At 43.2% G+C, this 26,806-nt stretch overlaps 2 protein-coding genes and 1 pseudogene across 2 annotated transcripts in view; 2 read left to right on the top strand and 1 right to left on the bottom strand.

Annotated features, from left to right (window-relative positions):
* The window catches only part of LOC143501972 (uncharacterized), a 55,329-nt gene that overhangs the window by 11,156 nt on the left and 17,367 nt on the right, over positions 1 to 26,806 (top strand). The gene's annotated exons all lie outside the window — the stretch shown is intronic.
* LOC143501974 (homeodomain-interacting protein kinase 2-like) lies at positions 6,371 to 11,823 on the top strand (annotated as a pseudogene).
* The window catches only part of LOC143501973 (uncharacterized), a 7,776-nt gene continuing 3,808 nt past the window's right edge, over positions 22,839 to 26,806 (bottom strand). Inside the window, exons 9-15 of the mRNA XM_076995144.1 lie at positions 25,644 to 25,751; positions 25,415 to 25,517; positions 24,164 to 24,451; positions 23,764 to 23,836; positions 23,489 to 23,578; positions 23,229 to 23,350; positions 22,839 to 22,934 (exon numbers count right to left, since the gene is read on the bottom strand). Coding sequence (XP_076851259.1) covers positions 23,236 to 23,350; positions 23,489 to 23,578; positions 23,764 to 23,836; positions 24,164 to 24,451; positions 25,415 to 25,517; positions 25,644 to 25,751 — 777 coding nt within the window. The 3' untranslated portion in view covers positions 22,839 to 22,934; positions 23,229 to 23,235. The remainder of the gene's footprint in view (positions 22,935 to 23,228; positions 23,351 to 23,488; positions 23,579 to 23,763; positions 23,837 to 24,163; positions 24,452 to 25,414; positions 25,518 to 25,643; positions 25,752 to 26,806) is intronic.

The following is a 26,806-nucleotide window of genomic DNA, read 5'->3' as shown; positions in this document are numbered from 1 at the left end:
AACTTAGGGAGGAAGAAGAATATAAAATCTAGCTTTAAATGTAATTCAATCTGGTTTGATTTTAAATGCCACATTCACAGGGTTGCCAACTTTTGACGTTCGCTTGGAGTGAGATTTTAACCTGGAGCCGGTGGCGAGTGTATTTTGTTGAGCGGGGGGGGGGGGGGGGGGGGGGCGAACGAAAGTTTTATAAGCTGGGGGGGGGGGGGGGTGGCGAACATAAAATGGACACAGATTCCGGTGGATGGCGCCAGAGCTAGCGAACTAGTAACGTATTGAATCATATATGTGGATCTGGGGTAAATAAACTGGATATTTTTTTTCGGCGTGAGATATCGTAAGTGTGGCGTGAGAGCGTGTGAAAACGGTCAAATGTGTGTGTCTCACGCTCAATGCGTGAGAGTTGGCAACCCTGCATTCAGGTACGTTCAGATGCTGCATTTTAGCTATAGGCCTACTGTACATATAAGTCTGGAATGCAGCGTATGAACGTCATTTTGGCATCCAAGCCTGCCGTTTAAAAGACGTACTGCAGATTGTTATGTTTGGGTATCAAATAAATTCGAGATCAAGTTTCCAGTCTACTAACTTTTTATTCTTCCATCATTCTGACCACATCACGGTCCCTTCTCTCCCTATCTTTTTCTCACCCCCTACAGGAGGGGAGGGGTATTGCATGACCGTATATAGCGTTACACATCATTACTATTGTAAATAGATATGCAAACACAACATCTCCCCTGTTACTCATAAAAGATTTACCATGTCATTATGAGCTTCGTTCCCGTAATGACCTACTGCATAGAACATGAAAACCTCAGGCATAACTTTTCCTGGCTTGTACAATCAAAGTAATAACTGTGAACAAATAGCTCTTGTAGAACCCACTCACTGAAGAATGTTAATACACTATAAGAACGGTTATAACTGAACCTATCAATAAGCATATTCAGAAACATTCACTAAAGCTTTTAGTAATGACAAACTCTTTTTTTTTTCAGGGCAGCGATCCGCCTACACCCTTTACATATCTTCTTAATGGTACTATGTCAGCACATAGTCTTTAGTCCAAGTTGGTGGTTGTCTCACTCTCTGAGTGTTGTCTCTTTTCAGAGTCTCTGTAACAGTTTCTTCCGTTATAGCATCTTCTGATGACCTCACCGCGTTCTCGGGGCAGCGAGAAAGACGTGAAGCATTCCACCGTCTACCATCACTCAGTATAAAAGTGCTTAATCCAGTCTGCTGTTGCACAGACAAGGGCTCAGTGTATTGCCGCTCTCCTTTTCCCACATGAAAAGGCTTCCGTACTCGCACCTTGTCGCCCACTTTGAGGTTCGGAGGTCGTGCACCTCTTCTCTTGTCAGTGTAACGCTTACTCTTGGACTGTCGTAAGGCCACCCTGGCAGCGACCCGAGCATACCTCTCTTCATCTACCGCTGGTGGTAGGACGTGTAATTTCGTTCGCATGGGCCTGCCTCTCAGAAGTTGAAAAGGAGATTGACCAGTCGTCGCATGAGCTGTGGCTCGGTAATTGTGGAGCATGTTAGTCACTGCAGGCTTCCATGGTAGTTGGGTTATCTGCGCCGCTTGAATACAGTCCTTGAGAACTCTGTTAAAGCGTTCCACAGAACCGTTGGCCTGCGGATGGTAAACACTCGCTCTAATGTGTTTGATGTTCCGTTCCCTCAAAAACTCAGCAAAAACAGAGGACGCGAACTGTGAACCATTGTCTGTAGTAATGACACAAGGGTTTCCTTCACGTGCAAAAATAGAAGTCAGGAATGCAATGACAGTGTCAGTATTCGCATTTGTCGAAAAACCTACTTCTGGCCATTTACTGAAATAATCTACCAGGGTGATAGCAAATCTACAGTCATTAGCCCCACGTTCAAACGGACCCACGATATCGACAGCCACATGCTGGAACGGGCCTTCTGGAAATTCAACAGGCTGCATTGGTGCAGGAGCAGCATGGGCTGTTTTGTCACATGACTGACAAACTGTGCAAGACGAAATGACCTCATGTATTAGTCCATCCATGCGCGGCCACCAGTAAAGTTCTCTAAGGCGCTGCTTTGTGCGAACAACCCCTTGATGACCTTCGTGCGCCAAGTGCACAATTCTGTCTCTGAGGGCTTTAGGTACAACCAGGCGTGTACCTCGAAAGATCAATGGCGTGTCCACAGCCAGTTCATGTCGCACCAAGAAGTATGGCTGTAGCTCACTTGGAAGAGCTTTTTTCACTTTTGGCCATCTTGAGTGAACGACCTTCCGTACTTGTGATAATTCAGGACAATCTTCACATTCCGCCTTGAAGTCAGCCATGGGAAGTGCCGCTAGGAGTGGTGAGATCTCTGCTATCTCTGTGAACAAATCGTGTTCCAACTCCCCTTCTACGCTGGAGTGGTTGAGAGGAACACGTGAGAGAGCATCAGCCATGACATTGAGGCTACCAGGGCGGTACTGCACATCGTACTGAAAACACATGAGTCTTGCTGACCATCTTGCAATCCTCATACCAGCCCTATTCATACCTTTGGTATTGAGGAGAGTTGTAAGAGCTTGGTGGTCGGTACGTAACGTGAACCTCTGTCCCCACACATAAGTTCTCCATCGCTCCACTGCCCAGACACAAGCTAGAGCCTCTTTTTCAGTGGTGGAGTACTTCCTCTCCGCAGTCGACAATGTGCGTGAAGCAAATGCAACAATGCGTTCACTACTATCGTCATGCAGCTGCGTTAGCACAGCTCCTAAGCCATAATCTGAGGCATCTGTGGTAACGAAAGTTGGTAATTTGGGGTTGTAGATGGAAAGTGCAGGACTTTTCAGAAGCATTGATTTCAGATTGTTGAAGCTTTCCTCTGCTTCCTCATTCCACTGTAGCCCGGCTTGTGTGTTTGCCCTGAGAAGCTCTCGCAGTGGTTCCACTAGAGTAGCATAATTAGACAGAAATCTACTGAACCAGGATGTTAAACCCAGGAAGGAACGTAGTGCTGCCATGTCTTTGGGAACCGGAGCATCAGCAATAGCAGTTAGATGGTCTGAACTTGGGCGTAAACCCTCTTTAGAAATGACGTGTCCTAGGAACGTAATGCTTGTTTGACTAAACGAGCTTTTGTCAGAATTAATCCGAAGGCCAGCATTTTTGAGACGTTGTAGAACCATTTGCAGATTCCCATCATGAACTTCCTTTGAAGAGCCATAGACTATAATATCATCTAGATAGTTCTGTACACCTGGAAGATCCTTCAGGATTGTTTCCATCATTTTTTGAAAAGCAGATGGAGCTGATGCGAGGCCAAAAGGAACACGTGTAAATTGGAATAGTCCATCATGTGTTATGAAAGCAGTTAGCTTGCGGCTTTCGAGGTGTAGAGGTAGCTGATGGTAAGCTGAACTCAGATCAATCTGGCTGTAATATGTAGCACCTGCCAGTTCAGCAAATAAATCCTCCATATGAGGAAGAGGGTAACAGTCCATAATCACACTTTTATTTGGTTCGCGTAGGTCAACGCAGAGTCGGAGACCCCCTTTCCGTTTCCTTGCGACCACAAGGGGACTCACCCATTCAGATGCATCTATGCGTTCAATTATGCCCTCCTGAAGTAATCGTTTTAGCTCTACCGACACCTCTTTGCGTACACTCAGTGGTAAACGCCTTAACTTTTGGCGGACAGGTTGCACTGATTTGTCCACTTGTACCTTGTGGATGAAGCCTCTCACACATTCAAATGTGGAAGACGGGGCAGAGTCAAGATTATATACTGTAGATTTTCGCTTGGCCACCGGTGGCGTATTCACAATGTGGTCTTCAATATCCTCAACTTTGCCCCCAACAATGTTGACATTTAGTGCTTTGATTAGATCTAAGCCTAATAATGGTGATCCACTTTTCACAATGTAGAATGAAGTTGAAATTTTGTGATTTTGACCTTTGATGTCAACTACAGCTGGTAGACAGCCAATCACTGGTAACTCCTGTCTAGCGTAAGTGAGTAATTTCACTTCAGGTTCCTTGAGTGTGCAATTAGCAAAGTACTGTTTGTATAAGCTTTCTGGAAGAATTGACACAGAAGCTCCAGTATCAACAATTAATGTTAGAGCATGGGAGTTTCCTGAAGGTGCTTCTATATTAGCAGTGCATGTGATCTTATTATATGTTGCTGCCACATGTTTAACATCACCTACATAGAGCACAGCTAGCTCTGGAATGACCACCTCCCTCACTTCGTGTACAGCAGATTTACAGACCTTGGCGAAATGTCCCTTTTTCCCGCAGTTGTTGCATTTTACTGAAGCAGCTGGACAGTTTTTGTCATTCGCCAGGTGCCTACCCGATCCACATCTGAAGCATTTACGTGGCTGATGGTCAGTTTTTGTATTTTTTCTGTGGTCTTGCTGTTTCCGTGGTAGGGATTTCCCTGAACATAGTCCTTGCTTCCTTCTAGAACAAGCCTGTGTAGCACCCACAGCCTGTACTAATGCAGTAGTGACTGGTTTCGCCGATGAGAGCAATGTAGCATCTTTCGTTGCTGACTCTATCTGGCACGCGATCGTTTGAGCTTTGTCCAGTGTGAGATCATCCTCCAGTAATAACTTGTCTCTTACCGTACTGAGATAAGCGTTAGAGATTAACTGGTCTCTTATCATCTCACTCTCCATTTGCCCAAACGAACATGGTGCTGCTAACGCTCGCAGCGCTGCAACATACTGAGACACGGTTTCCTCCGCCCGTTGCACACGTTGTCTGAACGTGTGTCTGCAAGCAACCACGTTAACTTTCGGCACAAAGTGTTTCTCAAGCGCAGCCATAGCTTCATCAAAAGTCGTACCTTGTTCTGGCAAAGTGTAGAACAACCGTTGTCCCTCAGAACCCAAACAATGAAGCAAAACGGCACGTCGTCTCGCATCCGGCCATGCATCTCCGGTAGCGTTTATAACTAGCATGTAGTTATCAAACATTTTCCGCCATGTAACGAACGGTATCGGCGGCTCACCCACGTGAGAAAGAAACGGCAGCGGGCTGGGTACCGAAGCGCTCATCCTCGTCGCCAATTTGTTATGTTTGGGTATCAAATAAATTCGAGATCAAGTTTCCAGTCTACTAACTTTTTATTCTTCCATCATTCTGACCACATCACGGTCCCTTCTCTCCCTATCTTTTTCTCACCCCCTACAGGAGGGGAGGGGTATGACCTATATATGACCGTATATAGCGTTACACATCATTACTATTGTAAATAGATATGCAAACACAACACAGATGAATAAACGCCGTATTAAATAGTCTAGGAGAGATCTCATAAGCGTCTCCGAGACGCAGGCGCGATCATGACGCAGCCAGGTAGGTCTGTAATGCAGCTGCTGAATGTCTTTCACGATCCACCACAGACTATCAGAGACGTGTTGGCGATGAGCACGCGCTCTTAAATACGTATTCCAGACGAACTGTGTTACATCCAGCAGAGTCTCTGAGATGTACATGTGCTATCAGTTTATCCTTCTATACAACCCCCTTCACCAAGCGTTCGGCTGAAGAATTAAAAGCATAAAGGAGTTTGTAGTGGACAGACCCAATTTTAGGGTTCGTACGACTGCTTGAAATACTTGGAAATACTTTCATTTTAATGTTGCTTTTTCAGATTAAAAAAAAAGTGTTGGATATTGGCTAAAGCATTTGAAGATGCTTGAAATGAACTGTGTTTCGTTTCGCAACAAATAGCTATTTGACTGAATGGTTCGCTTATATAACGTTACAAATATATAAGTTACAAATACATAAGAAATGTATCAACCTCTTGTAATTCCAGCGGTAAACTCGAGAGTGCATTAAGACGTTAAGATTGTGTGCTTTGAAAATAAACTACCATTAAATAAAATATTGCTAGTTTGTTAGGTAAGGTAGAGCTACTGGATTAAATCCTACCCAAACGAGCATATATCTTAACTACATATTAATACGCCAACGTGATCGTTTGGGGGGGGGTGGTTAGGTAATAGCTAGCGAGCGAATTAGAGAAAAAGCAAAACTGTAGCTGGCTACCCAAACACGCACATTTAAAACAGTGCTGTTGTTTTGTGTATTGTTTTGAAATTAATCGACCTTATATTTGATCTTATATGCTAATAAAGCAGCGCTGCGTAGCGCGTTGTGGTGCCTGTTACCACGTCACAATCGTAGAATTCGAATTGAGCTTCCATGGAAACCGCTAGTTTACATTACGCGTTGTCATAGTGTGTGCAAACAGAACAACATTTACGGTCGACTACGAATGAATTCCGTGTCGTTTTCTTCTGCTTTTTATTCAAAAAGTTTGTTCTGATAACTAAATAAGATATTCGGATTGGTTAAATCTGTACCACCTGGTCCATGGCGTACTTTGACTCCATGGCTACAAGCAGCAGTTTCCTCAGCATGGACGACTACCGTCTAGTGCAGCACGAGGTCCTCTGCTCTGCCTCCAACAGATACGAGGTGCTGGAGTTCCTTGGCCGCGGGACTTTTGGCCAGGTGGCCAAGTGCTGGAAGCGCGGCACCAGTCAATCTGTCGCCATCAAGATCCTGAAAAATCACCCTGCCTATGCCCACCAGGGCCTGATCGAGGTGGGGAAATTATGGTAGATTTAAAAGAGGTTTTGAGAATCCATGTGTCAGGGCTGGCTCGGCTGCCACTCCCTCTACCATCAGGAGTTGCGGGACGTAATCAGCAATGATCCGTTTCAGCTGTCTGAAGTTTTGTTTATTGTTTTACCGTGCTCTCACGGCTTATATTGTTTCTCTTTTCACACGTCGAGTACCTCCCTGTACTCCCGCGTTACACAATTGTAGCCCTGATTGTGATGTTGCTTTGTTCCTGCTCTAATAAGATGTAATAGGCTGATATTGGCTAACACTGCAATTTGTAATCAGGGGCAGTGGCGGCTGGTCAATATGGGGCGCTGGGGCGCCGCCCCCTTAATATTGTTCCGATATTAAAATGAGTTCATTATAAACTGCGATAGTGAGGAAATTATTTAGTGACACTGTGTGTCTAATTGCCATGTTTGAATTTATTAAAAGTGTAAACACATAATTGTATTTAATTGCTTACATTGTGCACACTTCCTGTGTGCGGGGCACCGGTCTAATGAGAGTGCATGGAGAGGCATAAACTTTTGCCAAGCACTGATCTGAGGCTGCAGTTTAATTGGTCGGTTTCAGACACACCCACTCTTGTTGGACACACCCACTCTTGTTGGTAGTGTCAGTTAGCTGCGGTTCGTTAAAGCTGGTTTATACTTTCGCGAGTGATCGTAGGGCGAGACTCCGCCCACCTCGCGCGAACCTCCAACGTAACTCGGTTCATGTTGAATATCAGCAGGCTGGAGCAGCAGCTCATACAAAATGAGAGAAAATTCAGTTTTATCTTTACAAAATAATCTTCTCACAAAGCATTCACTTGAAGAACGTTAGGGCAAAATTCATGTTCAAATAAATAAAGGGCAATAAGACTGCTTTATTTGTTTTTAATTTGTTTACACCCCCCTCAATTATTTGTGCACCAGCCGCCACTGATCAGGGGTCATTTCCCTCTGGAAAAGAGCATCTGCCAAATATAGCAAAAGTAAATGTCTGAAGGGAGCCATGCAGTAACTGGGCTGATGCTATTGAAGTTACGTAGCATATTAGCCCTTGAATGCTGTGCCCACATAAATTAACGCCTGTCCCATCTTCCCCCATCTGCTCAGATGAGCATCCTGAGCCGTCTCAACAAGGAGAACGTAGACGAGTTCAACATTGTTCGCTCGTACGAGTGCTTCCAGCACAGGAACCACTTATGCCTGGTGTTTGAGATGCTGGGGCAGAGCTTGCAGGACTTCGTCAAGCACAGCCCGCTGCCGCTGAAGTGCATCCGGCCCATAGTGCAGCAGTTGGCCATGGCGCTCCTGAAGCTGAAGAGTCTGGGCCTGATCCACACCGACCTCAAGCCTGACAACATCATGCTGGTGGACCCCGTCAGGCAGCCGTACCGGGTCAAGGTCATCGACTTCGGCTCCGCCACCCGCGTCTCCAAGGCCGTGTGCTCCTCCTACCTGCAGACCAGATACTACCGGTGAGTGGCGCGGCCTAAGGCATATTGGAAACAGATGCATGGTTGCGGGAATCGCTTCCGCTCGAGTGTGCTTGAGAGGTGAACTGCCCGTTGTGGATGGCTATGGTGACACGGCTGCACATTAAGATTGTGATGAGCATTACGATGAACTGCAACGCGTTTGATTGCCATTTGATTTATAAGTGATGTATTTTTAACTGGATCATGTAAGTGTTGTCATTTATCCAAACACCAAAGAATATCTTAATATCTTCAGTGCCTGAGAAGTTAAGATGCTCTCAGCACACATAAAAATATTTTTTTGGTTGGTTTTATGCTTCAGGCTTTAGTAATATCAGTACAGGGTACCTGCACTGCTCCATTGTAGTTACACCATGGCAGTGTTGTTCTGTATTTACGTAGTGGAGAACAGCACATCAGTATGTAGTGTCAGTGTGTCAGTGTAGTGTCAGTGTCAGGTTACACTACAGTAGTAGATGGGTAATGCACAGGCCAGTATTGTGCTACCAATTTACCAAAAGAATATTTCAGGTAGTAAAAAAAATACTTCTTAAAGCTTTTACATTTTCACACATTAATTCATCACTCTGTGTTAAAGTGAGTACCTTTGAATCACCACAAACCACAGTATCATGCTAAACGTGATGATGGACGTTTTTGTCTTTTTGGTCCAGATCGCCCGAGATCATCCTGGGTCTCCCGTTCTGCGAGGCCATCGATATGTGGTCCCTGGGCTGTGTCATCGCCGAGCTCTTCCTGGGCTGTCCCCTGTATCCTGGAGCATCTGAATACGATCAGGTCAGCCCACGGGCCTCGGACCCGAACCTCGCCTTTCTCAGGCTTCTGTCTTTATTCACGAAGCATCGAAGAACAGTGCTGATTTAGAGTCTGCTTTCCCACCTCCTTTCCAGAACTTCCTCGCTGTGTAATAAAGATGTAAATCTTGTTTGGGAGAAGAGTGGAGTTGCTAACAGTGATCGCCACCTTTATTCTAACTATGCAGCTTGCTAGCTGTTCTGTAATGACTGGCAAGGAAGAGACTATGAATGATTTTTGGGGAACCAACAAAACAATTAACTCAAATGTGTTGAGAGTGTGATCTGTGGGCCCTTTAGGCCTGAGATGTGTTTGCTGGCTATAATTGGTAATCTAATAAGAGCTCTTTACAGTAGTGCTAGAAATACTGTCTTGCAGTGGGAAAAAAATCTCAGGTTTGCATGACAGTGGAATTCTAAGATGGGTCCAGGTGAAGCTCCCAGTACAACAGGGTTGACTGGTGCAAGGTGTTTTAGGAAAGCGAAGCCCTTACTGTGTTAGAGGTGCAGACCCATGGTGGCTTTGTGGCTGTAGGGACATGTAGGGTTTGGATAGAGTAGTTGTCTTTGCTAGCTCGTCTTCAGGATCAATATATGAACATAAAATAAAGTCATCCCATCATACCATAAAATCATCCCTCCTGTACGCTGTCGCCGCAGATCCGGTACATCTCCCAGACGCAGGGCCTTCCAGCAGAGAACCTCCTGAGTGCGGGAACCAAGACCAGATGCTTCTTCCACAGGGGCTCTGGCTCCAGCTACCATCTGTGGGGACTCAAGGTCCCCCATCCTTCTTGTGCCATGTGTTCGGTTCATAAGAGATCTGTAATGGCACCTGACAGTACACCTGAACGTTTTTTCTCCTTCTATGTTCCCCAGACGCCTTTAGAGCATGAGGTGGAGCTTGGCGTCAAGTCCCAAGAGACCAGGAGATACATTTTCGACCGTCTCGATGACATGAAGCAGGTTATTTGTGCTCTTGTACACCTTATTGCACGTTTGCATCACTGCTGTGACATGCAAATGAAGAACAAAGCGCATGCTGCTGGTGGAGCATGTAGAGCAAGGTCTTGGTTTTGAGTTCAAGGGTTCGTGCTGTCATAATAAGAAGTGTATGTAAGTCTCAACAGCGCCTGTGAAATGCAGAGGAACACACGGCAATGTTGCTGCTGAAACAGCGTCTTAGGCACATCGCCGCCGTCTGCTGGCACATAATATGACCTACCCGTTCGTCTCCCATGCAGGTCAACATGCCCATTCTGGAAGGCACAGACGTTCAGGTGGAGAAGGCTGACCGGTGGGAGTTCATCAACCTGCTTAAAAAGATGCTGACGCTGGACGCAGGGAAACGGATCACGCCATTGGAGACTCTCAAACACCCATTCGTCACCATGGCTCACCTCTCTCACTACCCTCACAGTGCACAGTGAGTGTGTACAGGACCGTCCCTCCGTCTCACACAGTCCAGCCTGTGTTCCAGCTCCGACGCGGGCAGGATGGTTTGCGTGTCGATCATTATGCAGGGCTGGGCGCTCCATAATTTGCTTCTTTCGTGTAAAATGTATTCAGACAAGGAGCTAAGAATTCCAACTGGAAGCACACTAAAGTTGCATGCAAATGGAAGAAAACCCCAAAGAGCTCTTTTTAAGGAACGCCATCTTATTGTAACTTGCTGTAGCACAGTGCTGTAACTCACCTCTTTCTGTCTCACTGACTCTGTGTGTCACTCTCGTTGTCTGTCTCACTCTCTGTCTCTCTCACTTTGCAGTGTAAAGTCTTGCTTCCAGAACATGGAGATCTGTAAGCGGAGGTCCACGGGCTTCGACGGCAGCAGAGGCCTGTTCGGCAGTGGGGGCGTGGCTGGGGGCGGGGGCCAGCACCAACTCCAACCTCCCAGTCACCTTCAGCAGCCAGCCCGACCAACACAGCCAGGTGGGCCTGCCAGCACAAGCTTGTCGTGTGTTGCACCAGTATCCCCAAACCTACAGCTCACATTAAACACTGCAGGTGTTCAGATAAGAAATTACTCACCGGAAATGTGCTTTTCAGCTATGTTTGAAGGGTCTTGCCATTAAGTACATGTGACCTGTTTGTTGGTTGTGTGTGTGTCCTCTGCCACGCACCCATCTCAGCCCATCGTCATCTCGGACACACTCCACCCCGCTGTCAGAATAATCACCATCTCCAGCGACACCGAGGGCAAGGACAATGCCAAGATCCTGCCCACCAGGTGCCCTCCCCGCGAACTCCTTTGCTCCGCCTCCTGTGCCTCTGAGCTCTGTGTTGAAACGGTCACCCTTCTGTTTGCTCACTTTGTGGATTTAAACACTCCTCCCTAGCTGCGGCGTGAACAACCGGGTGGACGTCAACAGCTGTGTGACCGTGCGGGACTCGGACACCTGCAGCCCGCTCAGCCCCAGGCGCCTGCCCACCTTTGTGGAAAACGCCGCCACCCTGCCCAAGTCGCTGGCCATGGTCATCCCACCGGGTGAGTCCCACGCGCTCTGCTTCTCCCTCCCCTCCGGCTCTGTCGACAGGCCGCAGTCGTTGATCACTGTCTCACATCTCCTTATAGAATAGAGCGCCACGGCCTCCGGGATGGTCCAAAAAGACCTCGGTTGTGCCTTCTGCCAGAGCAGCCCTGCCCGGCGCCGAGAGACACAGAGCCGCGTCCTCCAAGTTTCAGCCTCTCTGAGCCAGGTAGAGCGTCTGTAGAGCAGTTTGCCTTCTCACGCTGCAGCTGCCATCACACTTCACACTGCCCCATAGAAAATCTTATCTTCGCCCTGTTGTCTTATCCACATGCTGCAACCAGGTGTAGTCCAGAGAGTAGTTCAGCTGGGAGTATTGATATCTCACTGCCATTTTGTGTCTTGGCTCCTCCTACAGGTCCAGGATCTGTTGTGATCTCATGACAGTTCAGGAGGCAGATCCCCCTGGCACCAGTCCACCAGTCAGGAGGATCAACTCACTCCCTGCTCTTTCTTCAATTTGCACTCCTGTTACATTTGCACATTATATTTCTAATTCATTGCATACGTTCACTTTAATCGTAATTACACCAGATTCCTCATACATTCACTTTGCACATACAGTATGTTTACTTACTGCTGCATACGCCACTTACTTGAATGTAAATTTCAGAGACCTCTATTTATTTTATTATATATATAAACAACTCAGCTATATTTTTTATCTTTACTATTGTACTTACCTTTACTATTGTACTATTCCTTTTTTTACTGTTTTAGTTAATGTTAATTTTAAGTAAATGTTTACCGCTGCACTATGGAGTCTGAGAGTAACGTAATTTCAATCCTGTGTATGTCCCGCACGTATCACAGATTTGACAATAAAGCAGGCTCTTCTTACCTGAAAAAAATGACTTTATTACAGAATTTCAATACTGCAGTGTCTGGGCTTTTTTGCTTGTTTGTTAGTCCATTTTTGTTTGTTTTAGCCTATTTTAGTATTTTGTTTTTAAATTATGTTTATTTCAGATGCATCATCTGTTTTATATATTTATTTTTATTTAACATTTATTCAACCAGGAGGAATCTCACTGAGTTACAATAACTCTTCTCCTAGGGAGTCCTGGCCAATATTTGCAGAACAAAACAATTATACACAATGACATACAATACTTCTATACACAACACAATTTCAGAGAGGGTAAGAAGCCTAGGTTTAAGACAGCTTGACGCTCATTCCAAACATAAGGCGCATACAATGAAAAAGCCATTTTCCCCAACTCAATCAATCAATCAATCAAATTTTATTTATATAGCACTTTTTACAACAGTTGTTGTCACAAAGCAGCTTTACAAGTGCCGAGTCCTAGCCCCCAGTGAGCAAGCCAAAGGCGACAGTGGCAAGGAAAAACTCCCTAGTTTTTTGCATGAGGAAGAAACCTTGAGAGGAACCAAGACTCAGGGGGGGAACCCATCCTCCTCTGGCCGACACCGCTCACCATGACCAACTCTGTTCTTTCTAATGGGCTATCTAAGAGCAACTTATTTTGTGATTTTGTATTATATAAATAAGATAAATTAGATTGAAATGGAAGTAGATTAGAAATATATAAAGGTATTTTCCCCATTAGGGCCTTTGCAATAAAAAATCAATACATGATACTTCCTACTAATAATTTTATCCACTGAATTTCTGTGACATTACATGTACACCGTATACGTCCTGTGTGTGGGGCGCCGAACTAATTAGTGTCTATTAAACTTTTGGCAAACACGTGACTTGGAGAAGCTTTTTAACAGTGTGTGATAATGCAGACACAAAATAAAGACAATTGTATACTTCATCACAGCTGTGGCGTTATGGTGAAATATCTGATCGGTTGGAGCAGTTCTTAACCAATTAGATTGTGTGGCAGGAACTAACTCCTTTATACATGTGTTAGCAATGTATTAATTTGGATAGATTGCTTATAATGCTAGCTTGCTGCTAACGTTAGCATTCAGTAAATGTGTTGCTGTGTTAGAGTTTTAAAAATGTATCTCAAGTATTGGGAAACGCATGTTAGCAGTCGTAAAAAAACTAAAGGATTTCTTAGAATTTAGCAGAAATTTTAGTTAGAAATACACTCACTACCAGCAGGATGTAAAGTTGGTGTTTATTTTAGCTTGTTTGAAGTAAATAAATGAAAATGCTTCCTCTCTCTCTCTCTCTCTCTCTAATTTTATGTTGCGCAAGGCAAGCATTTTATTGCTCAAAAATAACTTTATTGCTTAAAAGCACTGATTTGAGGAATCTCTGTTCATGTCACGTTATAGCCTATGTCTTGTCATTCACTTGATCTTTTGTATGAAGCACACTGTTTTGCTTTTGACTGAAAGCAGTAATGGTTTAAAATGTTATTTGATGCCAAATGATAATAAACAAGTTCATATCTATGAAACCAGTGTTGTCAGTGAAGTTCATTTACAATAATTATAACAATTAAGTATTAATAATAAAAAATCTCATAAGTATCTCTTAAGTTATTTGTAACTGTGTAGTGATTAATACTGTAGCAGGAACCACATACCAAAATTATAGCAATAGCAAAAATGCCTTTATTAAGACTCACATTCTAACATCAGAGAGACCCAACAAGTGTTTGTACATGCCGTCTTTATATACGATTTCTCCACGCCCCAAACTCACAGATCTGCTTCTATGCCTTACATGGTATTGTTGTTCGAACAAACAAGTCTTCTCTCTTTGTCTCCAAACCTAACATCTCTTATACATATGGTTCCTGTCTCTGGACTGTCTGCTTGACCCGAGGTCACCATACATCAGGATGTCATACATTCATGTTTCACCCATGTCAGTATTATTAGTTCACCACTTCTGCTTGAGCAATCACCTTCTCGTTTAAACTCCTTACGCATCATGATTTCCTAAGGCCCTCTCTTGGGTTCACAGCTCGGACACATTTAAAACAATAGTTACATTTAATTCCTATATTATGTTTAAAGGGTAAGCAAAATATATTGTTGCTAATGCTAGTGCTAAGCAAAAGGATCCAAATCCAAAATCACAACAAAAGTTAAATTAACAAGTAAAAGCAACTGAGTAATTTTAAATTGAGTAAATTTAGTAATTTCAACTTTTGATTAGTTCACTCTATTTAAATCATATAAGTATGAATTGTATCCATACAACTCAATTATATTAGTTTTGACAGAAGCCATTACTTAATTTTTTTGAGGCAACGAGTTACCTCTGTTTTTTAAGTAGATTGAACTTATTAGGGTTAATTGGTTGCCTTGAAGTTTGCGGTGGGGAGCAAAGACACGCGGGACACGCCTACTTCTTTGGTAGCCTATCAGTATAGTTAATTATATTTCCTCTTATGTGACTGGATTATCCTGGATGATTTGCGTTAGCGTTTGGATAGCTCGTTAGCTGACCAGGGGGCTATTCCACGAAGCGAGCTTATGAATGCGACGCTTATTAGAGTGAGCCTCGCTTGAGTTAGCCAAACAGTTCACTTCCGTCTAGTTCCGTTCCACTAACGAAATCCAGATGCAACCTATTCCCACTAATTCAAGCCAGGCTTTTGTAATCGGCGAACATGCGCGTGCACACAGTATTTACACAGCCTCACTAATCGATATTCGAAAAGGCAAGAAAATGTCGAAAGAGCTGAAGAAACGAGCAGCTTTTTTTTTCTTCTGCTGAACAGGAGCTACTCATACGTCTTTATGAGGAATATAAACACGTTATTATGAAGAAAGGCAACACATCCTGTATTAATAAAGCCAGAGAAGCTGCTTGGCATAATATTGCAGACAGATTAAATGCGTGAGCATATACACTACCGTTCAAAAGTTTGGGGTCACCTAGAAAATTTTGTGTTTTCCCTGAAATCTCATACTTTTATTTATTAAATGAGTTGCAAAATGAATAGAAATATAGTCCAGACATTGACAAGGTAGAAATAATGTTTTTTTTTTAAATTTGAAATAATTTTCTACTTTAAACTTTGCTTTCGTCAAAGAATGCTCCCTTAGCAGCAATTACAGCATTGCAGACCTTTGGCATTTTAGCTGTTAATTTGCTGAGGTAATCTGGAGAAATTTCACCCCATGCTTCCAGAAGCCGCTCCCACAAGTTTGATTGGGTTAATGGGCACTTTTTTTCGTACCATACGGTCAAGCTGCTCCCACAACAGCTCAATGGGGTTGAGATCTGGTGACTGCGCTGGCCACTCCATTACCGATAAAACACCAGCTGCCTGCTTCTTCTCTAAATAGTTTGTGCATAATTTGGAGGTGTGCTTTGGGTCATTGTCCTGTTGCAGGATGAAATTGGCTCCAATCAAGCGCTGTCCACAGGGTATGGCATGGTGTTGCAAAATGGAGTGATAGCCTTCCTTATTCAAAATCCCTTTTACCTTGTTCAAATCTCCCACTTTACCAGCACCAAAGCAACCCCAGACCATCACATTACCTCCACCATGTTTGACAGATGGTGTCAGGCACTCTTCCAGCATCTTTTCAGTTGTTCTGCATCTCACAAATGTTCGTCTGTGTGATCCAAACACCTCAAACTTTGATTCATCTGTCCATAACACTTTTTTCCAATCTTCCTCTGTCCAATGTCTGTGTTCTTTTGCCCATATTAATCTTTTTCTTTTATTAGCCAGATATGGCTTTTTCTTTGCCACTCTGCCCTGAAGGCCAGCATCCCGGAGTCGCCTCTTCACTGTAGACATTGACACTGGCGTTTTGCGGGTACTATTTAATGAAGCTGCCAATTGAGGACCTGTGAGGCGTTGATTTCTCAAACTGGAGACTCTAATCTACTTGTCTTCTTGCTCAATTGTGCAGTGGGGCCTTCCACTTCTCCTTCTACTCTGGTTAGAGCCTGTCTGTGCTCTCCTCTGAAGGGAGTAGTACACACCATTGTAGAAAATCTTCAGTTTCTTGGCCATTTTGTGATTTTAATCGAACCAACAATTGTAATGCTCCAGATTCTCAACTAGCTCAAAGGAAGGTCAGTTTTATAGCTTCTCTAATCAGCAAAACTGTTTTCAGCTGTGCTAACCTACTTGCACAAGGGTTTTCAAGGGTTTTCTAAATATCCAATAGCCTCCTTACAGAGTTAGCAAACACAATGTACCATTAGAACACTGGAGTGATGGTTGTTGGAAATGGGTCTCCATACATCTATGTAGATATTGCATTAAAAACCAGATGTTTACAGCTAGAATAGTCATTTACCACATTAATAATGTATAGAGTGTATTTTTGATGCATTTACTGTTAGCTAAATTGAAAAAAAAAAAAAACTGCTTTTCTTTCAAAAATAAGAACATTTCTAAGTGACCCCAAACTTTTGAACGGTAGTGTAATTTAATCCATTCATTGGCATTTTAAAAGTGTTATAGTAAATTAATAATGTTAATAATAATTTCATGATTTAAAAGTAACATGAGCAGGGTTAAGAGAACGTGGCAGCAGGTCAAGGTGAAATATAAAAATATACTCCAGAATGGTAAGTACAGTTGATTAGTCCAATGTGCAGGAAAAGGTAAAACACCATATTAAATAACTCTATAAAATATTTTAGCAACCAGAAAGAAAACTGCTACTGCTGCTGCTGGTGGTGGGCCTCCTGTAGCAGCCCTCACTCCTGCAGAAGACCTTGCTTTAGAGCAAAACAGCGGACACCACATCATTGTGGGAATTGAAGGAGGAACATCATCTGATCCTGTCTGTCCTCATGATACACAGCCTTATGTTAAAGGTAGGTTCAGTTGTTTCTCAGATTTTACATGTTTGTTCTTACAGGCTAGTATTATTGTATTCTTGATGACTACAGTGGTGGGGGGTGTGCGGACTCTTTTAGACCCTCCTGTATTTGACAATGATGTGAGTACTATAAACCAGCCTATTTCTTATGACTGAACCCTGAGGATCGTTAACATTTATGTGTCTTAATTTGTTGTTTGCAGGGGGAGATTGCCGGACCATCCAGGATGGTACAGGAGAATGAGGACACAGTGTCTGCCTGTTCTGTAAGGCGTGTGTGTCTATGTATCTGTCTGTTAATGTGCTGTGTGATCTCATGATTTGTGTTGTATTTAAAGGAAATAGAAGAACAGAGAGAAGACCCTCAGGCCTCCATGTCCAGAGCTCACACCTCTGCAAGAGAACACGTGAGTAGTAGTTATGCAGTTCAACATGAATAAATACTTCTCAATCTTGACTATACTTCAGTCTTAAAGGAATCTGAGATTAGTGAGATCTACAAAAGGTTCTTGCTCCAAGATATAGAATGTAAAAAAGCAGATCTGCAATACAAAAAACTAAAAATATGGAAGTTGGAGCTTGAAATAAAGAAAATGGAGAAAAATGTGAGTATTTGCAAAAAGGTCTCACTTTAATATGCTTGTTTTTGCAAGATAAGTAAATCAAAGTTTCTTCTGTCCACAGGCTCAGCAAGACTATTAATAAATTTCTCTTTCCAAAAAAAAGCCGTCTTGTTTTATGTTAATAGTGTTAATGAACAAATGCAAACAAAATATTCCCTTAACCAAAGTAAGTGTTTGCATACATGTCCCTCATAGCTCTACCATCCATGTGGTCTGCAATTAAAATGCCATCTTCCCATTGCTCCAACTGCACTCTTGGCATTTCTTCTTTTTGCAGTATTGCCACATTGTGCAAAACTGCACAGGGTGCTACGATATCACAGGCTCTCTCAGGGGTGACTCTGAGATGGCGCAAGCAGTTAAATCTGCTCTTTAACTGTCCAAATGCCATCTCACTGCATGCCCTTGTCTTAGAATGTGCACGATTGAACCTCCTCTCTGCATCTGTTGTAGGGTCTGCATATGGGGTAAGGAGAAAAGGTTGGCAGGGGTAACCCCTATCCCTAAGCAATAAGCCAGGAAAAGCACCTACAATTATAAGGAGAAGAGTTAAACACTGAGGCCAAATCTGCACTATTTTGTGTGGTTGGAGTGTTTTTACCTTGGGCAAACCTCTGTGCCAGTGAGGAGGCACGAAATATTGTGCACCGAGCCGGGCCATTTTACCTCAATGTTGGAGAATAGAAATTGGCTGGTGCAAACCATTTAGAACAATGGCAAAAGTGACAAAGGGTGAAAGTTGTTCAAACCCATGAACTGACATGCTTTACATTTTCTGTTGGGTAGGCAAAACTTGCATGTACCTGTACATTGATGCTGTGAAATAATTTTTTGGTTCACATAGTCTGCCTCCATGGGTACAGATGGAGCCTTTATCCAGATGTGAGTACAGTCTATAGCACCAATGACATTTGAAAATCGTAGAGAATTCAATGCGTTTTGAATTGAATGAATTTTAGCATGAAATAGTTGATTAAGATGAATACAAAGCACTTTGGTAAGTGCTCTGGATAAGAGCATCTGTTAAAGTCATATACATTTAACTCCAGTGCCAGCCCCCTACTGCCTGACCGGATAAGCCTACACCATGATGGACATTACTACATCTTTTCCTTTTCTTTATTTTCTTTCTGTCTAAATTGTTGTTGTTGTCATGGTGAGCGGTGTCGGCCAGAGGAGGATGGGTTCTCCCCCTGAGTCTTGGTTCCTCTCAAGGTTTATTCCTCATGCAAAAAAACTATGGAGTTTTTCCTTGCCACTGTCGCCCTTGGCTTGCTCTCTGGGGGCTAGGACTCGGCACTTGTAAAGCTGCTTTGTGACAACAACTGTTATAAAAAGCGCTATATAAATAAAATTTGATTGATTGATTGATTGATTGACTCCAAGTTACTGATCAAACCAACACTACTTCTCATGAATACATGCCAGCTGTTCTGAAAAGGATGGGAAGGATGCCTCTGTGACCAGGGAATTTGATGAATATATTAAGGAAACGCTTAAGCGCAAGGTAAACCTTTCGAATTTCGCGGCAGACCGTTGCCTTACTAAGATGTTATGCATCCCCAACACTGTACAGAAATGCATGACTGGCAAAGAAGCGCAAAGCGATACAGACCGTTTGGGGTTTGGTAAGAGCTTTACAACGTCTAGTGGTCTTCTCAATATATGGCTCCAGTAATTTACAAAGATATATAATACTGTGTCTTCTGAACAAATAAGTAGTCATCTGGAAAGCCCAGTGGATCTGTCCTGTCCTGGAATGACCTTGGAGCTGGTAGCATGAATGCTCTGCACACTATACACGCTCCCTCATCTACTGGATTCTCTACAAATGGGCATGCCATGGTCAATCAGCCTTCAGCCTTCACTGTTAGCTGCTCTTTTATAGCATACATTTTGGATTATTTGTATCACCTGTATGAAAATCTTGGTAAGGTAGTTGTCTGTGTCCATTTCTTTTTGCACCATTAAGTTAACCACACATTTACATTATTTATACTGAACATATATAAATTGCAGAGTGATATGATTTGCTTGTAATTTGAACACAAAAGAGGAAGTATGGGGATAAATATATACCTAAAAGTATCTTCACCTAAATTACTCAGTATTAATAATTATTAATACTCAGGTACAAAGAATTGTATTTTTTGTGATATAGAGTTTATACTAATGTATGTTTCTGCACCATAACTGCGATTAGACACTGTATTCCATTTTACACTGACCTGAATTTGTGAAGATTAAACCAATACATTAAAATGTACAGAAACCTCACTGATTAACAATGAATATGTACTCTTAAGATCGAAATATATATTGCATTTGGAAATATAATTATTAAATTTTGATAATAACCTGCAATCATTCCAAAGTAATAATTACAGTACTCAATTAAATGTATAAAGATATGATATTATATGCTACATCCACAGCAATTTAATGGATAGAACTACAGTGGAACCTTGTTCCTCAATTCAGTTTCCCGGATGGCGAGACTGACATCACGCTGCTCAGCCAATAGAAGCGGTCCCGCTAAGCTAAGCCTCAACTCTAGCCTGGTACAGAGCAGGTTAGTTCAAACGTATATGTTGCTGTAGTAACTGAGCGAGGCTCAAGTCTCGCCTCTTTCGTGGAACCGAATTTGAGCAAAATGAGCCAGGCTTGTCTTAAAAAGCCCGGCTTACTGAGTTAGCTCGCTTTGTGGAATACCCCCCAGATCCTTGTTTCTTGTGTATGTGATAAATTACATTCTGCACAGTTACCTCAGGATATGTCAACAGAAAATAACAATCATAGAACAATATATATCTATAGTCACCATGACAACAGTTATCAAAAGTGCAAAAAGAGCAGAGCTCCTAGGTGTGTTAAACCTGATGTGATTCACTAAAATCTGTGCTCCTTATTTAAAAGGACTTCTGAGTTTAAGGATTTAGCTTTTTGCTAATTCAAAATGTTAAAAACGTTTGACTTTCTTCCTCTCTCTTTCATTTAGAGTGCAGGCACAGTAAGAAATGCACAAACATCTCCATCCTCAAGTAGAATCCATGTTGGGCTTTATTTTGGTCTGGAGGTCTGGCTGGCAGCTCTCATGTGGTCGGGAGGTTCTTCACAATCTCTCTTAGGCTCTTGCGGATATTGGAAGGTTGGTAACCAGCGCAGTCCAGCAGCGCGGGGCCCATGTGAGCATGAAGGGCTTGGCATAGGTGGACAGTGGCCCCTCTCACGCTTCCACCCCTCCCGTGGACCGTACCACTGTTGCTGGAGGTCCCCAGGAGGTACCAGAGCAGAGGGAGCACCTTCTGCTCAACCAGTTGTGGCTTGCAGGGGTAAAGTTCCCTAACCAGCTCTATAAAAAGGACATTTAAAAGGAACAATGATAAATAAATCAACCCTGGACAGCACTGGGTTATTACAGAAGCATTTTCTTAACCTAGAAAGATTTCATTCAATTAAAGTGACAGTATTTGGTAACTATGGTAACTCTCTGGAATGATTATTATCAATATTATAAATATTATTAATTAATATAGGAATTATAGTATTTCTGGTAAATCTTTTATCTTTTTTTATATCTGGCATCTCTTAGCATATCAGTGGAATGACTTTCTGAAAGAATAGTTTTTTGATAAATGTATTTGAAATTCAAGCCGGTTCATTTTGAACCATGCTCTGTCCTTTTACTACTGGGTCTGGAACTACACTGTGCATGCCCTACTGTAAATACAATGTGTGGTGCCACACACTGCCCTGTACTCGAGTATTTGTTTACAATATATGTCTACACATACATTTGTTTAATGAGTTAACATGGGGCATAGTGGATGGGATAAAAAATCCTCATCATGTATCCAAACATGAATCTCTACCTTGGATTTCAGAGTGTGGACAGTGTCCCTGATGGTTGCCAGGTCTTTGGCAGGGATGTACTTTTCCACCATCTTATCAAAGTCGTGGTGGGAGGACAGGAACAGCAGCATACGCCGGCCCAAGCGCCTGAGACGAGGAACAGACCCCAAAACAGGAGAGAACTGTGAGGGACCCGTAACTCACAGCACACTGACCATTTATCTTACCAGCACAATTTTACAAGGCTGTCTGTGTCTAGAAAACACGATAGTGCTTCTATTACTCTACAATTTAGCAGCATTTGCTGACTTCAGAGTATCAGACTAGGAGACTAAAAGAATCAGCAAAATATTACTATCTGGGAAACTGAATAAGCTTTGTAGAATTCTCGTTCTGATCCCAGTACTAACTTGGTTTCTTGTGAAGAGTCCTGTGCCAACTTGGAGACTGCAGGAATAATTCGCGGTGTGATGTCTTTCGCCCCAGACAATAAGCGGCCAGCACCAATCTTCTCTACCAAAGTAGCCAAGTGCCGAGCAGTACACTTTCTTACTGCAGCATTCAGATGACTTTTGAGGAAAACAGAAGGAAAAAAATAACTATTATAATAATAGTAATAACTATTAATCCATCCAATGTATACAGTACAACTTTTAACTTCTATAAAGAAACTTAAAACCCTTATGTATGATCTAATTGCACAATCAAATGATCATATTCTATTCGATTGCTTAGCTTGCACCAGTTAGTGTACATGTGTATTTTTAAACAGAAAATGTTTGTATGTCCTCTGTGAGCTAGCTAACTAGCCTATTTTTTAAGCATTGTGAATGGCAGTTTGGATCAGCAGAGCGGAGATGGAACACAATAAAAATAACATATAAGAGGATAAATAACTAAAAATATTGATATAGGCCAGGGCAATATTTTGAAAGAACATTGGAGAGGTAAAAACAGCAGCAAAAAACAACAGCCAAAATTAGTGCTGTGTTAGCTTCTTGTGACTGTTGTTGCTATCTGAAAGCCACAGTTTAAAGCTCACTGCATGCTAACTGACCAGAGTCCTCCAGCGAGAAGGGCGTTCATGCTCCGAATGGGGGTGCAGTTCTGCACCATGCTGTCCAGAGCTGTGTCCACGTCCTGCCTGATGAAGCCTTTGGACTCCGCTGCTTTGTGGAGGAGGACCTTAGCCGTAGCCTCCATTTCCTGGTCCATCCCTTTCTGCAGGCTGGAGTACAACTCCCTCAAGGACACCACCGCCGTGCGGGACACGCCAGAGCGCAGGTTCAGCACCTGCAGGAAAGACGACGTTCCAGCTCGTTTTAGCCACATCCAACACTGCCACCGCCATCTTAATAAGTATAATCCACCACTGCAATGTGTTATGTAGGCGGAAATACCTTAATCACTAATTACAGTTAGATATTCCATCTGAATTTCAATTAGATGAGAAATGTTTTTATCAAAAAAGAATTTCAAAGTACTATGCAAAATCTGCCTTGACTGTCAGCAACATCACCTGTAATGTGTACATGCTGATGGCATGTTTGTATTCTGTCTATCCACTGATGTTTGCACTGGACATACACGGACATCAGTGGGTTGTGCCTCTTCGGTAATGGTAGACCTTGATCTGATTGTTCTCGTCCAGGCCGAGCTGGACCAGCCCATTGGTGGGTGGGGCAGCTGGGTAGCGTGTGAAGAGAGGCCTGGGCAGAGGTTCAGGAGAGTACAAGGGTGCAAGAGAGTGTGTGTGAAAATATGATGCATTCTGTTCCCGTACTGGTTTGTGTGTGATACATACATGTGTATAAGCTGAGGGGGAGAGAGAGATTGTGAAAGGATACACATTTGGGTCTTTGCGTTGTGATTCCAGCCACCTTTTGTTGTCTTCAATCAGTCTCTGCAGCCTCTGGCTATCTAGCTCAGAGGAGAGACTACACACACACACACACACACACACACACACACACACACACACACACACACACACACACATGATGGAAAAGCACTGTATGAGTTCATCAATTTTCCTTTCAAAATCAACAGCAGCACTGACCCTGTGAGTGAGAGTGAGAGATTGTGAGCGAGCCTGCACAGGTGTGCAAGTGTGTGTAGTCACCTTGCTGGAGTGTATCCACTATATGCTCTGGTAGCCCTCATGGGATAGCGGGCACTGGTATCCATGGAAACTCCTAAAATCAGAGCAGTCTTAATACAGGTAGTGTGGTTTAGATTGAAGCTAATCTGAAGCAGGTCTCTACACTGCATCACACTTGCACTGGAAAAGATCGGCATTATCCAAGCACAGAAAATCAATGGAGGTCATCAACTATGCAAAAAAGGCTATAAATCCAGCAGTGACTGGTTTGTGCTTGAGGGAGAGGCAGAAGTTTTCTATTTGTATTTTAAAGGTTTTACGAGTGATGAAGAAATGAAGCATTAGTGAAAGTTACTGCAGCCCACTGAGGTGACCACTGCTCATCACTGCTAATGTTTGGGGTGTGTCTGTCTCTACGTACCAGGGAAGAGTTTGCTCCAGTGGGAGTTCAAATGAAGGTCAGACCCGTGTGTTTTTGGGACAGAACAGTGTAAGAAACTGTTCTGATTGGCCAATGAAGAGGAGGCGGGGCTTGGTGTCCATGCCCAGGACGGGGCAGGAGGGAAGGAGGAGGACGGAGGTGGCTGAGGGAGGGGCTGGACGGTCCTCCCAGTGAGAGATCCCAGTGCACCCAGCACTGTGTTCAGCTGGCCAGAGATCTGCTGCAGGGACTCTGCTAACTGCTGCACTTTCACTGGCACTGCATGTGCTGAAACAGAGAGGAAGACCAGGGTTTGGGTGTATTACTGCTAGAGAGATAAAAACATCAGACAACTATGAACCAACAAGACCAGAGTGGACTCTAGAGCTGCTTACAGTTGTGGGCAAATTTTTAGTTTTCACAGTTTGCTTCCTCAGTTTATTTTTTTAAGAACCTTTTGTCAAATGTTTATGTGATATAATGAAGTACAATTATTAACAGTCCATAATTGTTTGTTGCTAAACTGCTCCTGAATCGTTGGGAGAAGTTGTTCTGGAAGGATGTTTTGATACCTTCCCTTATTCATGGCTGTGCTTTGCTTAGGCAACATTGGGAGTGACCCCACACTTTGATGGTGTGAGGAGGCTCATAGCTGCCTCCTCTGTAGGAGACGCTCCTGTAGGAGACGCTCCCTGAAGCCTCCTTCATGCAACTTGAAGCACTCTCCCCAAAGTCCTTAGTGACTGGATAAATGGTTGATTGGGGTGCATCGTACAAGCCGCACTGTCCTTGCCTGTGAAACCCTTTTGATGCAATGATGACTGAACGTGTTTCCTTGGAGGTGACCATGGTTAACAGGAGAAAACGTAAACGCACCACTACCCTTTTAAAGCAACCAGTCTTCTCTTCTAATCTGCATGACGGATTGATGTCAGCTGTCTTATCCTCATCAACTTTTTATCTCCTGAGCTAACGAGATCATCACTGAAATGATCTCCATTAACTGAAATGGAGGAGCCGTAATGCAATAATTTTGTATTGTAATTTTGTATTGTAAAAGGTCATTTTCATCACAGGGAATGACTTTGCAATTAATTGCAATTCATCTAATCACTCTTCACAATCTAGAATCAATACAAATTGCCACCATAAAAAAAACTATGGCAGTAAACTTTGTGAAAACCAAAATTAGTGCCTTCTCAAAATGTCTGCCCGTGTGTGCGTGTTGTGCATTCAGAGTTTGTCTCTCACTCGTCTCCTCTTGGCCATACTCGTCTCTGCTCGTCTCTGAGTCTCTGACATCAAATGAGACTCTCCGATCTCCCACCAGCCGCTCGCCTTCATCACATGACAGCTGAGAAAAACATTGTAAAGCCCAGGTAGGTATTAATGTGGGTTTGTACGTAAGTGTGTGGGTGCAGGCACACGCGTGTGTGTGTGTGTGTGTGTGTGTGTGTGTGTGTGTGTGTGTGTGTGTTACCTCCTCTGCCAGTGACGTCTCCAGCTGGCTGAGTCTCTCCTCTTTCTTTCTCAGGAGCGTGTGGTCCTTCTGGACTGTCTCCCTCAGCTTCTCCTGCTCACTCACCTCCTACAGCACAGGGGAGCAGAACATCTAAGAGGAACTACACTCATGCTTCCTACTGTCTCCTATCTGACCTGGCTACATGGCTGTAGGCCCTGCAAGACCTAACGTGCTTAGACCCACCACGGCACTGAAACCGTCTAAAGTAGTCTTAAAATCTCTTAATATTCTCAGATAAAGGTCAATCACTCTCCTGGTTCAAATCCTACCTGAACAATCGTTACCAATTTGTACTTGAAAATAATGAATGCTCATAAGGATCTGTATTGGGTCCCATGTTATTCTATTATATATGCTAGCAAGCATTTGTAGGCATGGTATTAGCTTCCATTGCTATGCAGATGATACTCAATTATATATATCTTCTAATTTGGATGATGTCAATACTACTACCAAAACTGACAACTGCATCCAAGAAATAAAGAACTGGATGGCGTCTAATTTTCTTCTTCTAAATTCTGATAAGACTGAGGTGTTACTTCTTGGATCCAAGACTGCAAGAAGCAATTGGTCGAATCTTCTTATTACACTAGATGGCTTTTCAGTAACACCTGAATCTCCTGCTAAAAGTTTAGGTGTCTCTAGTGATTTGGATCTTTCATTTTTCACACACATATGCAATGTCACTAATGCTGCCTTTGCAACTTCATGTAATATTGCCAAGCTGAGACATGTACTTTCGGTATCAGATGCAGAGAAACTGGTCCACAGTCTCATCAAGATTGGACTACTGTAACTGTCTTTTAATTGGATGGAACAGTCCCTGAAGAAAGTCCAACTTGCTGCATTTGAATCCAAGAGCCAGAGTCCTAACTAGGCCTTGAGAAGTCCATCACATTAGTCCTACTCTCTCAGCGTTGCACTGGCTCCTGGTTAAATATCAAACTGATTTTTAAATTCTTCTGTTGGCCTATAAAGCATTAAATAGTCCTCCACAATATCCGAGTTAACTCACTGCATACCATATTCCATCTCACCTGCTGCTCTCTCAAAGCGCAGAAATGCGCTCAGCTCCGAAAACTACAAGATTACAGCCGAAGGCAGAGTAATGTCTCAGTACC

This window comes from Brachyhypopomus gauderio, unplaced genomic scaffold (assembly GCF_052324685.1).
Source record: "Brachyhypopomus gauderio isolate BG-103 unplaced genomic scaffold, BGAUD_0.2 sc183, whole genome shotgun sequence".
Lineage (NCBI taxonomy): Eukaryota > Metazoa > Chordata > Actinopteri > Gymnotiformes > Hypopomidae > Brachyhypopomus > Brachyhypopomus gauderio.
Note: the sequence above shows the minus strand (reverse complement) of the source record. Positions and strands in the feature narration are given on the sequence as shown.